At 51.8% G+C, this 22,595-nt stretch overlaps 1 protein-coding gene across 1 annotated transcript in view; it reads left to right on the top strand.

Annotated features, from left to right (window-relative positions):
* The window catches only part of PLXNA4 (plexin A4), a 412,730-nt gene that overhangs the window by 347,960 nt on the left and 42,175 nt on the right, over window positions 1-22,595 (top strand). The window contains exons 11-18 of the mRNA XM_090287527.1: window positions 3,425-3,521; window positions 3,858-4,048; window positions 6,775-6,926; window positions 10,757-10,874; window positions 16,508-16,644; window positions 17,839-18,003; window positions 21,136-21,229; window positions 21,718-21,957. Coding sequence (XP_090143653.1) covers window positions 3,425-3,521; window positions 3,858-4,048; window positions 6,775-6,926; window positions 10,757-10,874; window positions 16,508-16,644; window positions 17,839-18,003; window positions 21,136-21,229; window positions 21,718-21,957 — 1,194 coding nt within the window. The remainder of the gene's footprint in view (window positions 1-3,424; window positions 3,522-3,857; window positions 4,049-6,774; window positions 6,927-10,756; window positions 10,875-16,507; window positions 16,645-17,838; window positions 18,004-21,135; window positions 21,230-21,717; window positions 21,958-22,595) is intronic.

Genomic DNA, 22,595 nt, shown 5'->3' with positions numbered 1-22,595 from the left:
GGATGGCAAGACCCATGGGGAGGCATGTTGTTACCCTTGCTGCTTTCCTGGGGCACATCTGGGGACTGGTCTGCTGAGCCTCTGGGGTCCTGGAGACAGATACACAGGCTTCTTGTGTTGTTCAAATATTTTGTTCGCCTGAATTTTAGAACTTTGCAGCCAAACACCTCAGAGGTCGGGACAAGAAAATGTCTGGAGGAAAGAATGTCCAAATTACATAGATGTTTCCTCTGTGCTTCAGAAGGTAGAGAAATAGAGGTGCACACTTTCCCAAGGTCATGATCAATGTCCTCCACTCACCGGGCCATGGTGTGGCAGACTTGATTGAGACACTTAACCTCTTGGCCCCTGGAGCCTGAAACACTCTTCCCTCAGCCCTGGGCTTTGTGCCTGTTAACTGCCCACTCATTACAGAGAGCTACATAAATGCTAAGTGGCACAGAGGTGGGGAGTGGCAGGGAAAGGGAGCTGTGGCCCAGGCTCCCCAGCTGTCTGCCCACCCCCTTCTCTGTGTGGGGTGCAGGTCATGGGGGAGAGAGGGTATCCAGGCAGGAGAGTGGCTTCCCTAGAGATCGAGGGGGTGGTAAGGAGTCAATGATTTCTATACTAATCCATAAGCAAGATCCCAGGAATGGGGGAGAAAAAGAGAAAGTAACACCCGGCATAGTTGATCCTTAAAGTCTTTTATTTTTAGTTGTCTTCAAAAAGAAAACGTGTGCACACACGCACACATCTGAACACACAGGCATTGTCACATGTACCCACCCCCATACGCACCAGTGTCTGGCACATAAACTCTCGTGAATGGCTGCTGTTATTATTCCACACAAACATAAACACAGGGAACACAAGTATATTTTGCACAGCATCCCTAGGTGTCCACATGCAGACTAAAATAAACAATAATATTTGAGGGCTCATTCTACTTGTCAGGCACTGCGCTCGAAATGTTGGGTGGTTGTCTCAAACCCACACAACATCGCTGTGAGCTAGGCACTGTTTGCAGTCCCACCTTACAAATGGGGATACTGGGACTTCGATCATTTGCCCGCAGTCACACAGCTGGTCACAGCAGAACCCTGTTATGGCAACACTTGTGTGCATGCACACATGTGTGAACAGGTGAATCATTTAGCTCAGACCTCTTCTCAAGTTAGCATGTGTGGGATCACAGCTGTAAACAGACACATGTATACACATGCCAGCCCACAGTCACACAGCTGGTCACAGCAGAACCCTGTTATGGCAACACTTGTGTGCATGCACACATGTGTGAACAGGTGAATCATTTAGCTCAGACCTCTTCTCAAGTTAGCATGTGTGGGATCACAGCTGTAAACAGACACATGTATACACATGCCAGCCCACAGTCACACAGCTGGTCACAGCAGAACCCCATTATGACAACACTTGTGTACATGCACATGTGTGTGAACACATGCATCATATAGCTCGGACCTCTTCTCAACTCAGCATGCGTGTGAACAGAGTTGTAAAAAGACACATGCATGCACATGCTGGCCCACAGTCACACAGCTGGTCACAGCAGAACCCCATTATGGCAGCACTTGTGTACATGCACATGTGTATGAACACATGAATCTCAAGTCAGCATATCTGTGAACACAGTCGTAAGCAGACACATGCATACATATGCTGTGTGTCTGTTCTCTGGGGGATTTCAGGTCCTTCCTGAGAGGGGTCTGGAGGTTCTATTGATCTTTGGTGAACATGTCCATGGTCACAGCCTGCTGCTTCCCCTTTGGGTCCTGGGCAGAGCCAGGCAGAGCCAGAGGCCCCTCACCACACTTCCCCAATGGGGCCATGGAGGAGGGAGATGGGAAGGGAGGTCTGAAAAAGTGTTTTTCTCTCCCTCTTCCCCCCTCCCCCATCTCTCCAGCACCAGAGACACTGGAGTTGCTTGTTTAAATGCTCCCCATCTTCTTAGACTCCTGTCCCACAGGTCTGGGGTGGAGCCCTAGAATCTGCATTTAGTAGCCCCCTCGATGATTCTGATGAAGGTGGTCCTTGAGGACCACTAGTCTAAAGTAGAAGAAATGTGAGAAAACACAGGACCCAGCCTGACCCAGACACAAAGGACACAGTCTCTGGGGAGCTGGTGACTGAGCTGTGATAAAGAGCTTATGAGTCACCAGCTGAGTTTTACGATGATCAAAAAATTCCCCACTGTTGTTTCTGCAGGGTTAGGGAGCTTTGCTTTGTTCTATGGCTTGAGCCCAGACTCTAGCCCTGGCTCAGGTACCATCGGTCACAGAGAGACGCCATGACAGTGTGGATGGGGCAAACCACCGCCATTGCGGGAAAAAACTGAACATGACTCCCTGGCCAGGGCGTGCTTGCCAGGGAGTTAGTGAAAATTTTTGGAGCAGTAGCATAGACCCTGGAGAAGGCTGGACGCATATCCTACTTATGTTGCTGTATGAGAACATCACAGCATATTCATATTGGAGCACATTCTGGAACTCAGGAATTTGGGGTGATTTCTCAGATGAGGATTATAACTTCTTTAGAAGCTTCTACAGCTGGGCTACAGAAGAGAGGCATGAGTGACAGGCCCTGACACCCTCCCACCCTGTCCCTCGGAGGTTCTATGGCTGCCTCCCCTGGGTGGAGGTGCTGTGGCTAGCTCCGTGAGGGGGCGTCCGCTGCCTGTCATAATAACCATCAGCACCCCGAACTCTGAGTTAATGAGCCTCTTGGCTCTGCAAATACCACTTCAAACCAAGTCCTCTGGACCAGACGCTTCCAACAAGTTGCCAGATCTCAGCCCCTCCTCTGGAGGAAAACTTGTCTCAGTTCCATTCCTCCATCCTACCCTTTGTGGTGACAATCTAGTGACATAATGAGAAAATCCCCAGGTTGGGATCGGAAATGCTACTCACCCAGGGCAGGCTCTGGGGATTGAGAACTGTCTGCTCTCAGAAGGTGGGGGGGGGGGGGGGGGCGGCATGCCTGGGTACTGCCCCTCCGCCCTGCATCCCTGGCAGCCCCTGTCCCTACACGCCCTCCCCACCTCAGAGGACTGCAGTGCCAAGGCTGGGGCTCAGTTAAACTGCGTGGGGAAAGCCCAGCTAATGGGAGCAGGCTGCGATGGAAGGTGAATGAGTAGCTCTCTCAAAGCTGCCCCATGGACCTGCATTCCAAAGGGGTGTCCCACCGAGCAGGCCTGGCCCTCCCTGCCTTAGCTTCCTGGGCCCTGGCCCCTGATAAGTGCTTCCCCACCCTGCCCACCCACAGATGTGCATATGTGAACACATGTGTCCCCCCCCACACACACACACATACACACTCATGGTCATGGCCAATCTTTAGTCCTGTGTGCTCTTGAGGTCCCCAGGCGGAACATTGAGTCCCCCTAGAAATCTGTGACCCAGCTTTCTTTCCTCCTGCCACCTGGTTGCAGTATTCCTATGAAGGGATGGAGATCAACAACCTGCCCGTGGAGCTGACAGTTGTGTGGAACGGCCACTTCAACATCGACAACCCAGCTGAGAATAAAGGTATGGCAGGTGGTTCCGGGGGGCGGGGGCGGGGGTGAAGGAGAGAGCTACTCTGCACTCATGGGCGGGTGTCACTCCTCCCCCACCCCAATGGTTGTCCCTCTCCCTCCGGCCCATGCCTGCCATCCACAGCCGCTCCACCATCCCCACTGCTCTGGGCCTTGTTGGGCGGGCAGGTGGCCTCTGGGAGAGGGGAGTGCAATGAGCAGGGCTGGCTAGAGGGAACCTGGCCTTCCCAGTCCAGTCCCCTCAGCGGAGGCGGTGGCTGCACTCCTTGTCCACACTTCCAGGCCCTCCCAGCCCCCAGCCCCATCCCACTCTCCCCTTTGCCCGCAGTTCACCTCTACAAGTGCGGAGCCATGCGTGAGAGCTGCGGCCTGTGTCTCAAGGCGGACCCGGACTTTGAGTGCGGCTGGTGCCAGGTCCAGGGCCAGTGTACACTGCGGCAGCACTGCCCCGTCCACGAGAGCCCGTGGCTGGAGCTGGCGGGCCCGAACAGCAAGTGCACGAACCCTCGCATCACGGAGGTTAGCCATGGGCCGCGGGCCCTGCGTGGGACTGGGGCCCCGAGAGCCACTGCGGGCCATGGTGTGGGTCACCCAGGGATGGCTGGCTGGCTGGCTGGGGCACCGTGTTTTCCTGCACGCTTCCCTAGGAGTGGTGGGCTTGATTCTGAGGCCCTGCCCTTTTCAAGGGAAGGTGAGAGCAGAGAGGGCCTCAGTTGTCCTGGTGGGGTCTCCACGTAAGCTGTGTCTAAAGGGACTCCAAGTCCTCGCCACCCTCCCTTTGTCTCTAGAAGTCTCTCTTTCAGTGACAAAGCTGTGACACTCCATCAGTGGCAGCCTGATCAAGCAATGGACCCATGACAGAGGCTGTGTGGGGGTCATGGGTTGAGTCCTGGCTCTGCTGGCTAATTCCTAGGTAGCCCGGGGCTAATTTGTCACTCCGTGCCTCAATGGTTCACCCGCATGAGGGGCCCAGGTGACAGCCTCACAGGGGAGTTACAAGAATTACACGAGAGAAGCCATGCCCAGCCTATGGGGATCTTTCAGTCTTCCTCCTTCTTCACCATCATCATTAAAATCATTGCTACACACACTGAAGCCAAGGGAACTGCTGTCCAGTGTCTTCACCTCCCTGTTCCACACTCCCAGCAGGAAGGTCCCCTAAAGGTTGCCCCTCCAGCGCTTGGCCCCAGTCCCACACCTGGGCTGTGCCCCACTCTTCCTCCTTTCCAACCACCCCTCCCCTCCCCCTCCCCCACCCCCAGAGCCCTTAACAAGAAACCTCCCTGGCACATGTGATGGCTAACAGTATGTCTGGCAAAAACAGTGGGACTTGCTTTCTTCTGGGCCTGAGATCAAGAAAATTGCAGGGAGGAGATGGCAAACAGAACAGATCTCCCTGAGACGGAGGCTATTGACTGGCTCCATACTGGCATCGGCCCTCCGGGGAAGCCAGGGAACCAAGGACCGGGCCCAAGATAAAACTCCTCTTGCAGGATGACAAGCCAGGGCTGGAATAGCACGCAGCTGCTGCTGCCAGGTGCCAGCGGCACTTTGGGGACTGGCTGGGCAGGCATTTGGGAAGAACACGGACTCCCCCTTCCCACCCTCCCTGTATCGGCCCAACTCCTCACACAGAAATGGGTCTTAGTCTTCAAAGAACCTGTTTCCAATGCAGTGAGACACGCATGTACAAACCCTCACACTCATGTGCACACTGACTCACAGACGTGCACACCTGCCTGTGTAAGAAGCAGGAAGTATCTTGACTTTTGTAAGTGAACAGCCTCCCCTTGCCACTCGCCGCCCCCACCCCCAGCCTAGTTTCTTTCCCTTTCTCATCTTTCACTGTCTCCCCAGATAAAGCCCCCCCAGTTGTGACCCTTGAGGGGTAGAGAGAATAGACCTATTAAGAGGTACATTAATCTGGACTCTTTCAACTGTGATCCCTTTGACATTGGCCAGGGTCCAGCTACTGGCATTCAGAGGCCCCAGGAATGGGAAATGTGCCTTTTTATGTCTATCGCATGCCAAGAAAGGCTGGCACTAGTGTCTTCTCCCACTAAGGTCACTGCTGGGGGGGTGCCATAGTTAGACTGTGTGAACTGGACAGAGCCCCTCCCTCAAAGCGAGACCTTGATTGTTAAATCTTAACAGTTCAGTCATGGGTTTTAACAGCACTGTTGACCGACACCTTTGGCAGGAAAGCCAACCATTTTGGCCCCTGCGGGAGGGTAAAGTCTAAATTAAACAACTCCCCCTTAGAAACCGAGCCAAACAATGAAGGTGGAGGGGTTGTGACAAGTGCTGTGCTAGCTCGGGCAGATGCTTGGGTGATTGGAGTTTACAGTACAATTAGAACACAGGAAACAAAGATGGTGCCATCACTGAAAAGTCCACAAGAAGTGACTCTCAGACCCTCCAGATCTGCAGAGGAAGAGGATGGGGATGGAAGGCTGGGAAAGAGGCACAAATGGTAGCATGAAAGGAGCACAAAGAAGGGGCCTTAAAATTTCATTGCGGGGAGGGGAGACTGCTAGAGAGGGATAAGGTGTGAGAGAGAGTATCATCTCTGGGTATGGGACATGACATTTGAGAAGAATCATTAAAAATGGCTGGGTTCCACCCTGGCCGGGTGGCTCAGTTAGTTGGAGCATCGTCCCATACACCAAAAGGTTGCAGGTTCGATCCCTGGTCAGGACACATATTTAGGTTGTGGGTTCAATGCCCAGTCGCTGCGTGTACGGGAGGCAACTTTTCGATATTTCTCTCACATCAATGTTTCCTCCCCACCTCTCTCTCTCCCCCTTCTTCTCTAAAATCAATAAACACGTCCTCAGGTGAGGATTTTTGTTTTTTTTAATGGGTGTATTTCCATAGTGCGGAGCATTGTGGATTCATAGGAGGGTCATTCTTTTTTGTTTGTTTGTTTGTTTTTTGACGGTAGTGCCAACACAAGCAAATGCCTAAAGGCTTTAGTCCTGATTTTCTATGAATTACCCAGTAACATGGTGGATCTTCTCTGAGCTAGGAAATGAATGAGGGTCTTTGAACACGGCCCCCAAAACCACACCCAAACTTGGACTGTGCTTGATAGTCCTAGACCTGGGTGCCCCGGTGGACGTGGACACGACTCAGGGACAGGGGTCAGAGGTGGGCACAGGCCAGCAGCCTTTCCTTGGCCCAGCTGCACGTGGGCGATGGCTCTATCCCGGTGCCGGCCAAATGACCGTGCTTCCTCCCTCCAGATAATCCCCGTGACAGGCCCCCGGGAAGGGGGCACCAAGGTCACTATCAGAGGAGAGAACCTGGGCCTGGAGTTTCGAGACATCGCCTCCTACGTCAAGGTGGCGGGCGTGGAGTGCAGCCCTTTGGTGGACGGCTACATCCCTGCAGAACAGTAAGTGGAAGTGACCTGGGACACAGAGAGGTACAGGAGGGGACAACAGCGGTCTTACAGCTTCTAGGGAGTGAAAGGAGAATGCCCTTCACATTCTAAGGTGTTGAGGTGGGACTCCCACAACTCCCAGGGCCTGAACTAGCCAGCTGCCATATTAAGGGACAAGCTGGGAGGGAAAAGGGATGGTTACATCCTTGGGCTGTGGGGGTGAGTAGGAGTGAAACAAAGCAAAGTTAAAATGCGCAAGAGAAGTGTGAGCTCCACTGCTCACCCCAGCCCCCTCTGCTGCCTCTCCCTCCCCATACACGTCCTCCCCCAGTTCTAGTAGAAACTGATCCGGTGCTACTCTGGAGACTGAAAATTAAACATCACACTCACTTGCAGGCCTGTGGGTACTGTGGGTTGTTTTTCTCTTTGCAAAATCTGCTGGTCTACTGAGAGGGTCATTCAGCAAGTGACCTTGACCTCTACCCTGCCTGGTGGAGGAAGCTTGTGAGTCACATATTGCCTTGTAAATAAGTAAACACAATTTTCTAACCCAGCAAATACAACCGTGAAATGTTTACCAGCACAATAGAATCTGTATTCTATACCATCTTTGCTGCCCCTCTCGAGGGGAAACTTGCCACCTGTCCTGTGTACGTAAGTTATTGACTATTTGCAAGGCCTCCCTTAGGTGGGTCAGTGCCCTTCAAATTTCTGCTGGCTGGATCTTTTCCACATGCAGTGATTCTGGAAGCATCAGTACTGCCATCCTCAATTCCTCCTGATTTCCTTTCGGGTCTTCCTAAGGTGCTCGGAGTAGATCAAATGATTGAAGGATCCAGTCTTGGAAGGACTCACTTTCCTGGTCCATCATCATTTATTTACCTGAAGATCATTCGGTGGCTCCTTTAACTTTCTGAGTCTTTCCTAGAACAAAACCAACGCAGGCTGCTACTGATTTATTGTGATTTGGGGGGACTTTGACATGTTCTACTTGGGACCTGCCATTTAAAAAATTATAAAGCCACAGGACTGAAATATTGTGGTACTAGTTAGATCAGTGGAATGAGATAAACACCCAGAAAAAGAATCCTGATATATAAATATTTAGTATGTAATAAAAGTGACATTTTGAATCAGCAAGGAGAGGAAGATCATTCAGTAAGTGGTGCTGGTTAACTCCCACAGAAATACAATGTCAGATCCTTCCTTCACTTTATAACGCAAAATAAATTCCAGACAGATTAAAAAGTTAAGTGTAAAAAAAGAAATTATGAAAGGATTAGAATTTGCCTAATTTCAAGAAAAGAAAGGTGTTCTAAGTATAACTGTGAAAGAAAAATTATAAAGAAAATGATTAGAAGAATTGAGTAATAAAACTTAAAACTTGAACATCAAAAATCATTGCAAGCAAAATAAAAATATGAATGATAAACTGGGTATATGGTTATACCCTATTGCAGTTAAGAGATACTTTGTCTTAACATTAAAGATGTTTTATAAATAGAAGGCAAATATCACAAAATGAGCGAAGAGCCTGCATATCCAATTCAAAAATACACAAAGAACCAAAAGTCATATAAAAATATTTTAACATCAGTAGTAATCAATGAAATGCAAGTTAAAAAAACAGGAAACAATTTTTAAAAGTCAGTGCCCAGTGCAGATGAGATGCATGAGAAATAGCACATTCATGCATTCATGTCAGGAGGGTAAACTGGGAGGAAGTTTCTGGAAAGCAATTTGGAAATGAGAGTCAAAAATCTTTAGCCTGGCCATAATACTTCTGGATCTTTCCCTTAATAACCAGAATGCACAAATATTTATTTGCATGAATGTTTATTTCAGACTATTTATACTAGTACAATTTTAGAGACAATTTGTATTTTGAAAATAGGGAATTAATCAACTCAACAAATTATTTTATGTGCACAGGACAATAAACTACAAAGCTATTAAATCTGATATTGTGGAAGAATCATGATCAGGAATACTCTCAAGGTATTCGATCTATTAAGTGAGAACAAGTTACCAAGTAGAATGCAGAGTTTCTAATTAAATTTAAGAAAGAAAAGCCAGATTGGAAACATGTACACACCAGTGTTGACAGGGAATATTTCTGGGTGAGGTAATTGGGGATGGTTGTATGTATGGCAAGTGCTTTTATGTACTTTCTGTTGTTTTATATTGAACATGTATTCGTTGTGTTATCTGGACCAAAGGGCATATATTTTTGCTGGACTCTCACCCAGAAGTTCTTTCTACGAGAAACACAGAACCCAGAAGCCATAAAGTAAAAGAACGAGCACCTGAACCACACAGCTACTTTTAAACTTGAGGGTGGCAAAAGGCATTATAAACAAAATTGAAACATGGGCGACCAACCGGGAGAAAATAATGCAATATTTATTACAGACAAAAGTTAATACTCTAGTTTAGCAGCTCAAAAGGACAATCCATTAGCAAAATAAAGAGAGGGCTTGGACAAGTTAAAGGAAAGGCTATGTGAGATTAAAAACACACACACACATATATGAAAATATGTGCACCTCACTAGTAGTAATCGTGGAAAGAAATGATGGTAGTCACAGTATGAAATTCTAGGAAGCTGTCAGAATGTATACGGTGATATGAAGGAACATCCGTGATATGTTGCTGAGTAAAAAGAGAGGGGTTAGAACAGTGGGTGGTTATGTTTCACAGTTACTTTAAAAATCATCTATATATTTCTTTATATATGTATGTTTGTAAATACTTGCAGGTGTATATATCTATAATATTTATGTTTATGTGTGTGCATAACATCAAACATAAGTATATGCATGTTTGTATATGTGCAAATATATATTTGGGGAAGTTGCCTATCTTTTCTGTGCCTCAATCTTCTCATTTGTAAAATGGAAATTATATATCTATGTAATATATTTGCATAGGTCTAGTAAAAGGTCTGCAAGATTATAGATACCAAACCTTTTTAAATTTTATTTATTTTTAGAGAGAGGGGAAGGGAGGGAGAAAGAGAGGGAGAGAACCATCACTGTGTAGTTGCCTCTTGTGTGCCCCCAATTGGGGACCTGACCCACAACCCAGGCATGTGCCCTGACTGGGAATCAAACCAACAACCCTTTGGTTCACAGGTTAGTGCTTAATCCACTGAGCCACACCAGCCAGGGCTATATGTACTAACCTTTTAAGAGAGGTTAGGAGTGAAAAGGGGGACACTTTTTTACTGTCACACTTCTGTACCGTCTCATTCTCAAAGAGTATATACAAATTTTGTAATTAAAACAACAAAAATTTTTAAAAAGAGAAAAAGTTATGACCACCCTGTCTCCCAACATGAAAGCCTCCTCCCCTGCCAGGCCCCAGCTGAGGCTGGGAGCAGAAAGCACTTCAGAGGCAGGCCATGCACCGGGACAGACCCAGACAACCTCAGGTCTGAGCCAGGGCTCCAGTCTGACTTGCTCTGGGCCCTTGGGTCAGTCACTTTGCCTCTCTGGCCCTGCCAGCTCCTTTCATTAGTGAAAGGAGCTGTTTGGCTAAAATTCACAGTAATTCACAATTGAGTGGATAATTCACGAATTAGGGACTGAGTGTCCGGTCAGAATGCAGGGATGCTCCCCCAGGCTCCCCACTTTACAGAGGGTCTCCAAGGAGACCCTGAAGGTTGTATTATCTCATTTCCTGAGAACCAAGGAGGAGGCCCTGCAGGAAGGTATCTGGGGTGTCTGTGCCTCCTCCTCCCTTGCCCCGAGATGCTACTGCAGAGCCTGGGGCCCAGGGGTAACTGCTGGGAGTCCGTGACCCTCCTGTGATCCTTGGGGTCTGCCCTCTCCTACCTGCAGGATCGTGTGTGAGATGGGGGAGGCCAAGCCCAGCCAGCATGCCGGCTTCGTGGAAATCTGTGTGGCCGTGTGCCGGCCTGAGTTCATGGCCCGGTCCTCGCAGCTCTATTACTTCATGGTGAGTCCTGGCCACCAGTGGCCTCATTACCATGACTGCTGGCTTCGTCTCGACCTCTGTGGGCAAATCCAGGGCAAGGTCAGGGGAGTCCTGTCCTATAGCACATGAGAGCACAGCCTTGGAAGTCAGCAAGACCTGGGTTCAAATCCAGACTGTGCCTGGCCTGCCGTTCCAGGGAGGTGGCTTTGGCTCCAGGCCCCAGCGTCCCTTTCTGAATGGCAGTGTGGCATGGAGGGTGAGGGTGAGGTTGTGCCTCAGGACTCCTGGGATCTGAGTGCTGGCTCTGCCCCTTCCTGAGTGAATCTGGGCAGGCTGCTTAACCTTTCTGTGCCTCAGAGTCTTCATCCTAAAACAGGGATGATAATAACAGCATCTACCTCATGGTATAGTTGTGAACACGCCATAAAATAGATCTATTGCTTCTAGTATCGATTCCTTTGTGATGTCAATGATTGCCGCCAGGCTCCCATCCCTGCCCCACACGCTGGCGCCCCAGCACTTCCTTCCCATGACCCTCACCCATCCCACCTTCCCCATGCACCACCAGCCCTGTCCCATGACCTCCTGAGCCCACCTCATCATGCCATATCTCACTTGCACCCCATGCCGCCTTCCTGTACCCACACCGTTATCCCCTCCCACCCCAGCACCCCTTTCCCCACATGTCCTTCCCTTTCCTGTGGCCTCTCAGCAGACATCACCCAGCCCTCCCTCCTCTCCAGCCTGGACCCTCCCTGGCCCCACAAAGGCTGCCTGGCCAGCTCCGGGCTGTCCTGGGCAAGGCGTTCTCTGGGGCAGGAACCTTCAGAACCTTGTGACGACAGAGATGCTGGAGACACAAGTACATCCCCTGCCACACATTTCACATCCTTTCCCAACCGGTCTTACCATCCAGTTAACCTCCCAGGTTCATAACAGCTGCGGTGGTGAAATTTCCCCATGAAGCTGAGCGGCTTTGGGAAGATGGAAACCTGAGTGATGGATTGTATGTCTGAGCATTAAATGGCCTGAAATTTGTCACGGGAAGCCTAGTTTTCATCTTTCCTCCTTTACTGCCTTCCTTCCTTCCTTCCTTCCTTCCTTCCTTCCTTCCTTCCTTCCTTCCTTCCTTCCTTCTCTTTCATCTACCTCCATCCTCTTCTTTCCCCATCCAACTGACAACTGTTTATCACCTTGGACAATACCTCTCACTAGGTAGTCATGTGATAAATACATGCTTAATTAGTTGAGTTTTAAAATAATAATTTGATGGCCCTGACCTTTGGCTGTCTCAGTGATGGACCAGACCCAACACGGCCCCTCCCTCAGGAGGAGAGATGAGACAGAGGACTTGCATGCAGTCGTGGACTTGGTGGGGACCAATCTCGGAGGACTGAGCGTAGATGCCCCTCCGTACCTGGGCCCCACTCTACTCTGTAAAAACCAGCTGACTTTGTAAGTGGTTGTCTGTCACTATACACACACGGAAACTCATGCAGAAGAACACACATATATAATGGATCTAATGGATGTGTAGTTTTACCTCTTTGTACCCCCACTTTCTTCTGGAATGATTTGAGGGGAATTTTAAGTTAAACCCAATATGCCTTCAGACAATTAGTGATAAGTGATGTTTATATAAAATGTATACACGTATGTTGTATGTTTTATATATATATATATATATATTTATTTATTTATAATATACATCAATTGTTGTTCCAGCAGAGGTGAGATAATGAGCGGGAGAGAGAGAAAGTGGTGGGGACAGAGGGACAGAGACGACCCTCAGCAGGTGCCTGAGAGGTGCGCTCTGGCACCCTAACATTGGGCATGGACTCTGGCTCTGAAATGCTCTGGCAGCCATGGTGAAAGGGCAGCCACTGCTGTGGCCAAGGCAAGTGCGGCACTTCCCTGGCCGCTCAACTGCCTGGGACGATTTTTCTCCTGTGTCCCCTTGGCAGTGGCAGAGTGGGTGGTACTGGGAACAGCCACCGCCTTGTTAAGCAGCTGTTTCCTTTGGGCCTCAGCTGTCTTTGCTGTGCCCCCAGCCAGGCCTCTCCCCTCCGTGACTCGCTCAAAGGCCACTGCCCCCTGAATGTCCTGCCATCACCTCCCATGACCCACCCAGGCTGGCAGCTCCCACAAACACGGTGTCACCCTCACGTGCCCATTTCTGTCACTGGCCTGTCACTCAGGCCCACAATGTCAGACTGTGACTCAGCTTCCTCTAATTCCGCTCCATCACCACGTCCTGGAGTCTTACTTTCCCTGTTCTATTCACCACCGCGGTGGCCTCCTTAAGTCCTCGCCTCCGGTCTGAACCCATCCTGATCCACCCACCACAGCGGAATACCACTTTCAACATGTCAGCCCCTGCCCCAGAAAGAGCTCAGGGTGCCCACTGCCTCGAGCTCTCTTTCAAGTTCCTTGGTCTGGCTGCCCTGCCTACCCAACCCCATTGCTCCAGGCTTCATGTGGCCTGGCCACCTCCCTCCTCTGTCTCCTTCCCCGCATTGCTCTAAACCCATCCTCCCATTCTTCAAGTACTGCCCACCACCCACTCCTCAGCCTTCTCCCGGTGTGGCCCTCCTCCTGCTCACTGGGGACCCATGGCGTCTGCCTGCACTGGCGCTGCTCTTCCATCAGACCAGCCCGTATTTGGAGATGAAGGCCAGGTTGTTGACTTCTCTGCCAGCCACCATGGTGCTCAGGCTGTTCTAAACCCCCCTGCATGTCAGAGTCTTCTGAGGGGTTTTAAGCAAAATGCTCTGGAGTCCCCCTGAACTAATCCACACCCTGCAGCTGGGGCACAAAGCTCCCAGCAGATCCTAACTGCAGGCTGCGCTGAGGACCACTGGCTTGGATGTGGTGTTTATTGCGTAGCTACCATGTGCCTGCTGATACCTGCTCTCAGGCTTTATTCTTACGTCTCTGTGGTAGATGCTCAGAAGGCCCCTCTGGTCCCAGGGAAGGTCAGTCTTGCGTGCATGATTGGCTCCACCCAGAGCAGGATGTGGCTGGATGTAGGGTCTTGAGGTGAGGCTTCCTGGAAGGAGACTATGGAAAGGCAGCATCTGTACAAGGCAGGATATAGCTTCCTCTGTGGATCCTGAGTAGGGGGAGGCGGTTCCTGAGACAAGGTAGGACTGGGAAATGCATCAGAAGATGAGCGCAGGGAGAGGGGGCGAGAAGGGGATGAAGGGGAAGAGGAAAGGAAGACAGGAAGGCAGGAAGGCAGGTCCGGAAAAGAGGAGCGTGGTTGCCACAAGGCAAAAGCATTGGCCCAGTGGGTCCCCGGGACTCAAACATTCGTGCCACTTCTCTTATTAGAGGGGCATCTCTGAAGAACTGTCCTGGTGCTGCATGTTCACTCGGGAAGACTTTCAAGGAGGAGAAATCGGGAACCCAGTCTCCTCCCCAGACCCCAATTCGTCTTTAAGGGCCTGGTTGTTGAGGGCCTCCCCACAGAGCTCCTAGGGGTTCAGAGTGGGAATGAGGGGCAGAGGCACCTGTGAATGTCACCGGTAAGTTAGGAAGAGACGGAATGGCCCTCTCTCATGCGCCCCAGCACCTCAGCGGCCTTTGAGGCAGCTAGCAGGTAGAACAGGCTGGTTCCCATAGGAAGCCCCTCGTTCCTCTGAAGCTGGATTCAGCAGGGAGCCCCTTCCCAGGGCTCCTCTGGGATTTCAGGGCTGCTTCTCAGGACCTGGGGCATGCTGGGGTGCTGCTTCCCAGGACCGAGGTTAAGGGCAAGGTTCAGGTCTCCCTCAGTTTCCCTCCCAAAATCAGGCCATACTCAGGGATGCATCTTGGCCTTGTCACAAGTTCTGTCCCTAGAGATCTCCCTGGAAAGAGTGCTGTTCCCTCCCTCTACTTCCATCCAGAGCCCAGCGAAGAGGTGGCAGAAAAGGTAGGATTTGATTTTCTGTGCAAACCCACTGTGAAATATTTATGAAGCGTCTTGAATAATGTATAATTTCTCACAACTTTAAAACAGTCTCCATATCCTTCTCTCCCTGCCCCCGGAACAATCCCAGCAAAGCCAGCAGAGGTTACTCACTTCTACCCCTTCCAAGTCCCCCACGCACAGGCAGCCAGGGAGCCTGTTCTCCTTTCATCCCCCATCCATCTTAACTTCCCTGGTTTAGATCAGCTCTCTAGCATTCCACCCCCCTCCCTCCTGGTAGACACACACACACACACACACACACACACACACACACACACACTCACTCACTCACCCACCCCTTTCCCTTCCCACTCTGGGGAGATCAGGGGAACCCAGGTCCCCAAGCTCTCCCTTTACCCTCTGGGGGCGAAGAAACCTTTTGTGGGACGTGACACTAAGTTACAGAACCAGAAAATCGGCAGGCACCTTTGGGATAACTGCATCTTGACCCAGCTCCCTGATTTTGTGATCAGAGACGTTAAGTGACTTGTCCCAAGTCAAACAGCGTGATCTACGCAGTGCAGAGAAAGGAAGACTCTTTCCGAACTTCACGCCGCCCCTGTCCGTGTCTCTGGTCGAGCCAGTAGCAGAGGCAGAATAAGGTGGTCGAGCCAGTAGCAGAGGCAGAATAAGGCGTTCCTCGGTTTGGTGGGTGCCACGGGGCAGCCAGGCCGGGGATCTGCAGGGACCCGGGAGCAGAGCGCAGGGCGGACCTGGAGCGCAGCTGTCGGCCCGCGTGGCCGTGCGCGCGTGCTCCGCGCCCGTACTTGGGCACACGCGCGCGCTGGCCAGGCGGCGGGCTGCAGGCTTCTCTTCTCCCGCGTCACACAGATCTAGGCCTCTTTGGGGACGCCGCCTGCCAGCTCGAAGTTGCTGAGTGGGTTCAACTTCCGGTGCAGAATTCTGCGAGGGGTCAGGGAGTCGGGGGCAGGGAGAAGGAAATCTTCATTTAAATGCAGATACAGTCTTCTCACCTGGGACTGAAGAAAGTTTTTTTCCATTAAAATGCTAATGAAAGAACACAGTGCAACTCCAAGTCCTCAGCCTCCCCACCCCGCCATCTCCATTCGACTCCACTCAATCCGCTGACCTGCCTTTGCCCGCCTTCCCTCCCCACCCCCACCGCCTCGTTTCCCCCCACACCCCACTGCTCTGGCCCCCGGGTGCTGTGGGCAGCTCTCTGGGAGGCCTGTGGAAAGGGCAGACCTATCTTCTGAAAGCAAACGCGTTTGAAGACTGGAGAGGAGGTAAAGAGCTGGAGCTCTGGAATCGCATAGGTCTCAGTTGCACCACTTTTCAGCTGTGTTACCTTGGGAACTGTGCCTAACATCTCTGAATCTCTTCTGTAAGATGGGTAATAATACCTACCTTCTAGGATTGATTCGGCGGCTAAAACACTCATATATATTTAATATATATTAAATTATTTATATATACAAAGCTATAAAGTCTGCCACTTAAAAAAATCAGTACATAGCAGCTGTTATTGGTATTATTATTATTAATATAGAAATGCAAACCCCAGGGGCCAGAAGAGTTGCCTTGCCATACAAGCCTAAAAAAATCTGCCGGCCCTCTGGAAGGCCACCAACAATAAGGATTCCGGAAGGTGGCACCGGGGCGTGGGTGCCGCCTCAGGCCTGCACAGAAGCCTCCTCGGCCCGTCCTGGTTGGGTCTCAGGCCAGATCCTTTTCTACACAGACGCTGACTCTCTCAGACCTGAAGCCCAGCCGGGGGCCCATGTCCGGGGGTACTCAGGTGACCATCACGGGCACCAACCTGAACGCGGGCAGCAATGTGGTGGTGATGTTCGGGAAGCAGCCCTGCCTCTTCCACAGGTAACTCACCGCAGGGCAGGCTTTGGGGTGCACAGCCCAGAGTGGCGCGGGGCTGCCCAGGCAGCAGACAGCCTCAGGCTAACCTCCAGAAGTGGGTCCTCTTCCCGGAATGTGGCTGATCTCTTCGGGACAGGGCTTTCTGGGTACCTGGCTGTGGATGTTTGGCTCAGTCCGAAGACCTACCAGGTACTGCTCCCCTGGATGGACCCCTTGTGCCGCTGCCCACCATTTCCTCTTTGTGCCCCATACTGTGCATAACCTAGGGTTCCCCGGGACACTAGTTGGATTCTAGAGTCCCTTCCCTCAGGTTAGCTTCTTGGCAGCTGCTGCAGAGCCAGCAGGGACTACTGAAGCTGGTAGGGGCAGCTACCCCAGCTGGCTATGACTGACTAACCAAAGGCAGTTGGCTTTCTCTCCCACTTCCACCATCCAGCCCCAGAAGGGCTTGCCTTTCCCAAGCCAGGAGCCTGGGGGCCAAGGAGGCAGGAGGTGTGTCTGGTGAAGGACTCAAGGACTCAAGGACTCTGGGAGATGTGGCAGGGGGACAGTCCCTCCACAGGCTGGAGGTTCTGCAGAGAGAGGTTTTCCCGGGACAGAGTTCTGAGGACCATGACAGACTGGAAGTCAAAACTGGCCAGGCCTTGCATGAGTAATGTTAAAGAAAAATTTATCGTGACATCTGTTAACATGGTAAAGAGAGCTTATTCAGGCCTGTTGCAGTGGGCGTCAAACTATCAGGATAGGGAAGAGAGACTCAATTCCAAATACAGCCAAGACAGCTGGGGATCTACACCCACCAAGCAGAGTAAGGGGTCAGGGCGTAGAAGATTCCGAAGAGGAAATACTAAAACAACACAACAGGATTCTTTCTGAAGGCCAGCCAGGGTGATCAGAGATCAAGGGTGTGCAGATATCTAGAGTTGGGGGGATTCTTGCTAAAGAGACTTAGCAGGATTCTGGCTGAGAGTGGGGGTAGGCAGGCTGAAGACGGGGCCCACGGATGAGGCCTGGTCAGAAAGAGGGCTCAGAGAAGTTTGTCTTTGTCAGCAGTGTCCAGAGTTGTATGTCTGAGGTAGTGCTCGCCATTGCCACTGAGGAGCCGGACAAACGGGTGGGGGCGAGAGGGCCCTGACCCAGAACCGCCATCCTTCCTGGAGCCCCAGGAGCTGAGCTCCATGTCTTCCCCCACTCCAGGCGCTCTTCATCCTACATCGTCTGCAACACCACATCCTCAGAGGAGGTGTTGGAGATGAAGGTGACGGTGCAGGTGGACAGGGCCAGGATCCGCCAGGACCTGTTCTTCCAGTATGTGGAGGACCCCACCATTGTGCGGATTGAGCCAGAGTGGAGCATCGTCAGGTAGGAGCTGCCCACCCTCACTTCCCTTCCTTGTCTCTCAAAAGCCAAGGAGAGCTCTGGGGGCCAAGGCCTGCATTGGGGACCTATGAACTGGGGTTGGTTTACAACACCCCCCACCCCCAAATCAGAAAACCTCAGCCTACGGTAGCTCCCTCCCTTCACTGAGAATATCTCTGAGTAGGACCCGGCCCTGGAGGCCAAGCTCTGACCAACACGATGCCACGGCCTCTGATGTGATGCTCGGAGGCCATGTACCCATGTCATAGTGACTGTCCAGAGGAGGGGTCAGTCCCACTCCCTTAAACCTCATTTCTGGTAAATATGGACAATAATTGAAGTCCCACTGAGGAATGTAGGAGAAGGAATAAGATCGGATCCAGCTTCGCCCCGGCCTTCTCTGGAAGGAAAGCAAGCATGTGCCAACCAGCAGGGCTCAGTTAGGATGACCGTCATTGGTGATTCTGCAGCTGCCTGCTGGCCTTTGTATGAGCACCATGACCTCCAGGTGCCTGTTTGCTTTGTCCCTCCTACTACTGCACAGACTCCCCAAAGGCAGGGCCTGGGTCTCGTTCCCCACTCTATCTCTCATGCTCGACAGGAGTCCATAGAACACATCTCAGGGCAGGGAGCCAGGTACAATGCTGTTGCAGAAAGACCTGGTGCTGCCTCTCGCTCAGCCAGTCACAAGCTGACTTGGGTCCTTTGCATGATTCCCCAGGGTCTCCACCTTTTGAGTGATTCACCTGGGGCTTAGGAAACGCCAGAATCGCTGGGGACCCTTTCAGTCCTGGCTTGGCGGCACCTGCAGTAGCGGTGTCTCACCTCGGGGCAGGAACTTCAGGCAGGTGGCATGAGTCTGCTCCTCCAGGCCCTGCAGAGCGCATCCTGACCGCAAGGCCCCTGGTGACCCTGGGGAAACCGCTGTATCCGGGGCCACATGGGCAACGGAACAAGGGCTTGGGGTCAGAAGGAGTGGGCTCAGCCCAGTTCCACGGCTTCCCAGCCAAGTGACCTTAAAGGTGACTTTCCCTCCCTCGGTCCAGGGTGTGCCATCAGCCAGCTCCCTCCAAGGGCGGCTGAGAGAATTCAGGGAGGTGCGAATGTGCGGCGCAGTGCCTGGCTCAGCGCCCTCTTCGTCCCCGCCCCTGCGTCCTCAGCCTCCCACGGTCCGCTCGGGGTCTGGGGGAGTGGGAGGCATGAAGCTGTGGTTTCCACAAGCCGAGGCACGAGTCAGGGACCAGTCCAGTCCAGTCCACGGAACAATCTTTTGAACCAGGAGTCAGCAAACTCCAGCCTGGGGGCCAAATGGCTGTCTGCCTGCTTTTGTAAATAAAGTTTTATTGAAACACAGCCACGCTCATTTGTACATACTTTGTCTGGAGCTGCTTTCTCACTGCAACAGCAGAGCTGAGTGACTGTGGCCGACCACGTGGCCTGGGAAGCTGGAAGTGTTTATTCTCTGGCCCTTTTTCAGAAAGAGTTTGCCACACACAAGGATAGGCAGCTTTCCTGATGTGAGATTTGGTTGTCCTCAGCAATTTACTCTCTAAGGCCCGAACCTTGTAAGCTTTAGCCATGATCTTACCTAAGGCATGGAGAGGGGAAATAGACTGTAAAAAGCTATCCCAGAATTTCCCCCCAGGGTCTGCTGAGTCTAGGAAGGTGGCATAGCCTGGCTTAATTCAGTTCTTCCTCGGTCATCTTCACAGCAATAGAGGCACCATCCTTCCTGGCACTCAGCAGCTGCCCCCGAGTCATGCTGACATCAAGAAGGAGGGTGGAGGCAGGTGCTGAGTCTGCCAGTGGTTCCAGGGTTTTGCTGCAGGTAGAACTGCCCTGAGGTGGGGCTCTGCAGAATTCCTGGCTCTACATGGCTTACAACAACCTGAGTTCCTAAGGAAGAGTGATGGGGACATTGGCTAAACACATCCTGAATTGATGGAGAAGGTCCCCAGATGGTTGGATATCATAGCTCATTCTCAAACACTGCCATGAGCAGAAGAGTTCATGATTTTACAGAAATGTGATGGGGGGCAGGGAGGTGGATAGAGGGGTAGAAATGAATATGGGCCCTGGCTGGGGTGGCTCAGTGGATTGAGCGCTGGCCTGCAGACCAAAAGGTCACTGGTTCAATTCCCAGTCAGGGCACATGCCTGGGTTGCAGGTCAGGTCCCCAGTAAGGGGTGCGCAAGAGGCAACCACACATTGATGTTTTTCTCCCTTTCTTTCTCCCTCCCTTCCCCTCTCTCTAAAAATAAATAAATAAAATATTTTTTAAAAAAAATAAGCAATGAATGTGGGTGTCCAGGATCCTTTGCCCACCAAGCTTATAACTACTTAACTATTATAGACAGTAGGATTCTTCTTGTAGATAGCTCCTTGGTTGTGGAAAAGGTGATCCCTCCCCTTGCTCTGAGTTGTCCCCAAGGAAGATAGCCCCCACCCCATGTCAGTTTCTCAGGACAACAGCATCCAGGTTTCCTTTGAAAAGCTCCACAAAGATGAATCTCCTGATCCCCCCCCACCACCACCACCAGTTCTCTTGCTGACACCCCAAAGTGTAGGAGACTTCAGTCCGGGAGCCTTTCATACTTGCATTCCTGGAAGAGGTTCCTGGTGTCTGGCCTCCGCCTTCCCCAGGTCTAAGCTGGCTGAAGCCTCTAAAGTGGAACTTTGTAGTATGCTTGCCCTGGGGCAGGAGACTCTGCTCCGACTCTGTAGGGTTTGGTGGGGGACAGCCTGGTCCGTTAGGCCAAGGGCACTGTGAAAAATGTTCTCAGACTGGTGAGGGCTGAGGGAGACACCAGGGGGCTGCAGAGAAGCAGCTGGCTCAAGTCAGGAGGTCCCAGAAGGCTGAGCTGTAGCCCCGGCCTCCACAGGGTGTCCACACTCCAGACGAGCTCAGCACAGGATGGCCACAGCCATCTGGTCATCACTGTCTTTGCCTTGGCTGCTGAGACCTCCTCCTCATCATTATTCAGTCAGCTTGTCATCGTTGTCCCCGTGAACATTGTCATGCCTACTGGTATCGTTGTCTCTCATGTCGGAGCTCAGCCTGATCGATTATCATCATTATCCTCATTGCTATTCCTATCCCTGTGTTTACATGCCTCCCTCTTTCTCCCCGGTCAGTGGAAACACACCCATCGCTGTGTGGGGGACTCACCTGGACCTCATCCAGAACCCCCAAATCCGTGCCAAGCATGGCGGGAAGGAGCACATCAACGTGAGTCTAGGGCTGGCAGGGGCTGTGGGGGCTGCCCACTCAGCATGCCACTTCCCTTCCCTGGGGGGCTCCCCAAGAACTCAGAAAGGCCCATCCCGGACACTGATGACGCATTTTGTGTGACACCCCTGAGCACTGCATGATGGGTTGGAGGAGCTGAATGAGGGCATTTTCATGCAGGAGCAATTGCTTCTGGGGTGTATGGGGTTTTATACCCACATTTCTCCATCCTTCTGACCCCCCGCTCTGCTCCTTAGCTAAGTGATGCCCTAGTCACTGCTAAACCCACCCCAGGCAAGGCGGAGCTAGGTACCAGCTTATTCCCTGAGTGCCCAGGCTGTGTGGTCCTGGCTGCAGAGGAGTTGCAACTCACGCGTTACTGCCCATGTCAGTGCCACGCTGTATGGCAGCCTCGCAGGTGGCGCGGTGGGTGCAGCAGGCCGTGTGTGTGCAAAGGTCCGCTCTGTGGCCTTGTCTCCCCTCCACAGCTCTGTGAGGTTCTGAACGCCACTGAGATGACCTGCCAGGCCCCGGCCCTCACTCTGGGGCCCGACCATCAGTCCGACCTGACCGAGAGGCCTGAGGAGTTCGGCTTCATCCTGGACAATGTCCAGTCACTGCTGATCCTCAACAAGACCAATTTCACCTACTATCCCAATCCTGTATTTGAGGCCTTTGGTCCGTCAGGAATCCTGGAGCTCAAGCCAGGCACACCCATCATCCTGAAGGTAGACTGAGGCTGCAGGGAGGGAGGTGGGGAGAAAAGAGGCTGCTGTGTGGGAGGAGGGGGCTTTTCAAGTCACAGGAAGAGGCCAGAAACTTTGGGCTCCTGCCACATTTCATGACTGGCATCCCTAGAGACAGTGTTATAGCCAGAAGATGTGAACACTCTGTCTGCATTTGTGTTGAGAGACACACTCCCTTACAGGCCTTGAGGACCTGACTGGGGTAATCAGATCCACCCTGGCTGTCTGGCTCCCAACCTTTCTTTGTCTCCTGAGTGCAGGACCTGGGAGGTCAAAGGCTCCTCATGCTTCCTCCTGGGCAGCCCTTTGAAAACCTCAGGATAGGGTTTCTTTAGAGTTTGGGTGGCTGATTTTAATTTTAACCACTATGGCAATCTGAATCAACCAGTAGTGACTGACTACAGCTTGGTGTTGAGAAGGATTCTTAGGTTGCATTTGGGATAAGCTGAAAGAATGCCTTGATCTTTGATTTCCAACTGGGGGTGTGTGGGATGATAGTGTATGTATCGTGATTTTTTGAGGGGGGACTTATGTAGGGAAGGCGGCCTCTCCACAGCTCACCAATAGTTTGGAAGCCCCGGGTGGGAGGACAGGGAGCTAGCCAGCAGCTGAGGCCTTGA

The sequence above is a fragment of the Furipterus horrens genome, unplaced genomic scaffold (genome assembly GCF_987537825.1).
Source record: "Furipterus horrens unplaced genomic scaffold, mFurHor1.1.pri manual_scaffold_9, whole genome shotgun sequence".
In the NCBI taxonomy this organism is placed as follows: Eukaryota; Metazoa; Chordata; class Mammalia; order Chiroptera; family Furipteridae; genus Furipterus; species Furipterus horrens.
This window is presented reverse-complemented; position numbering and strand designations above follow the sequence as displayed.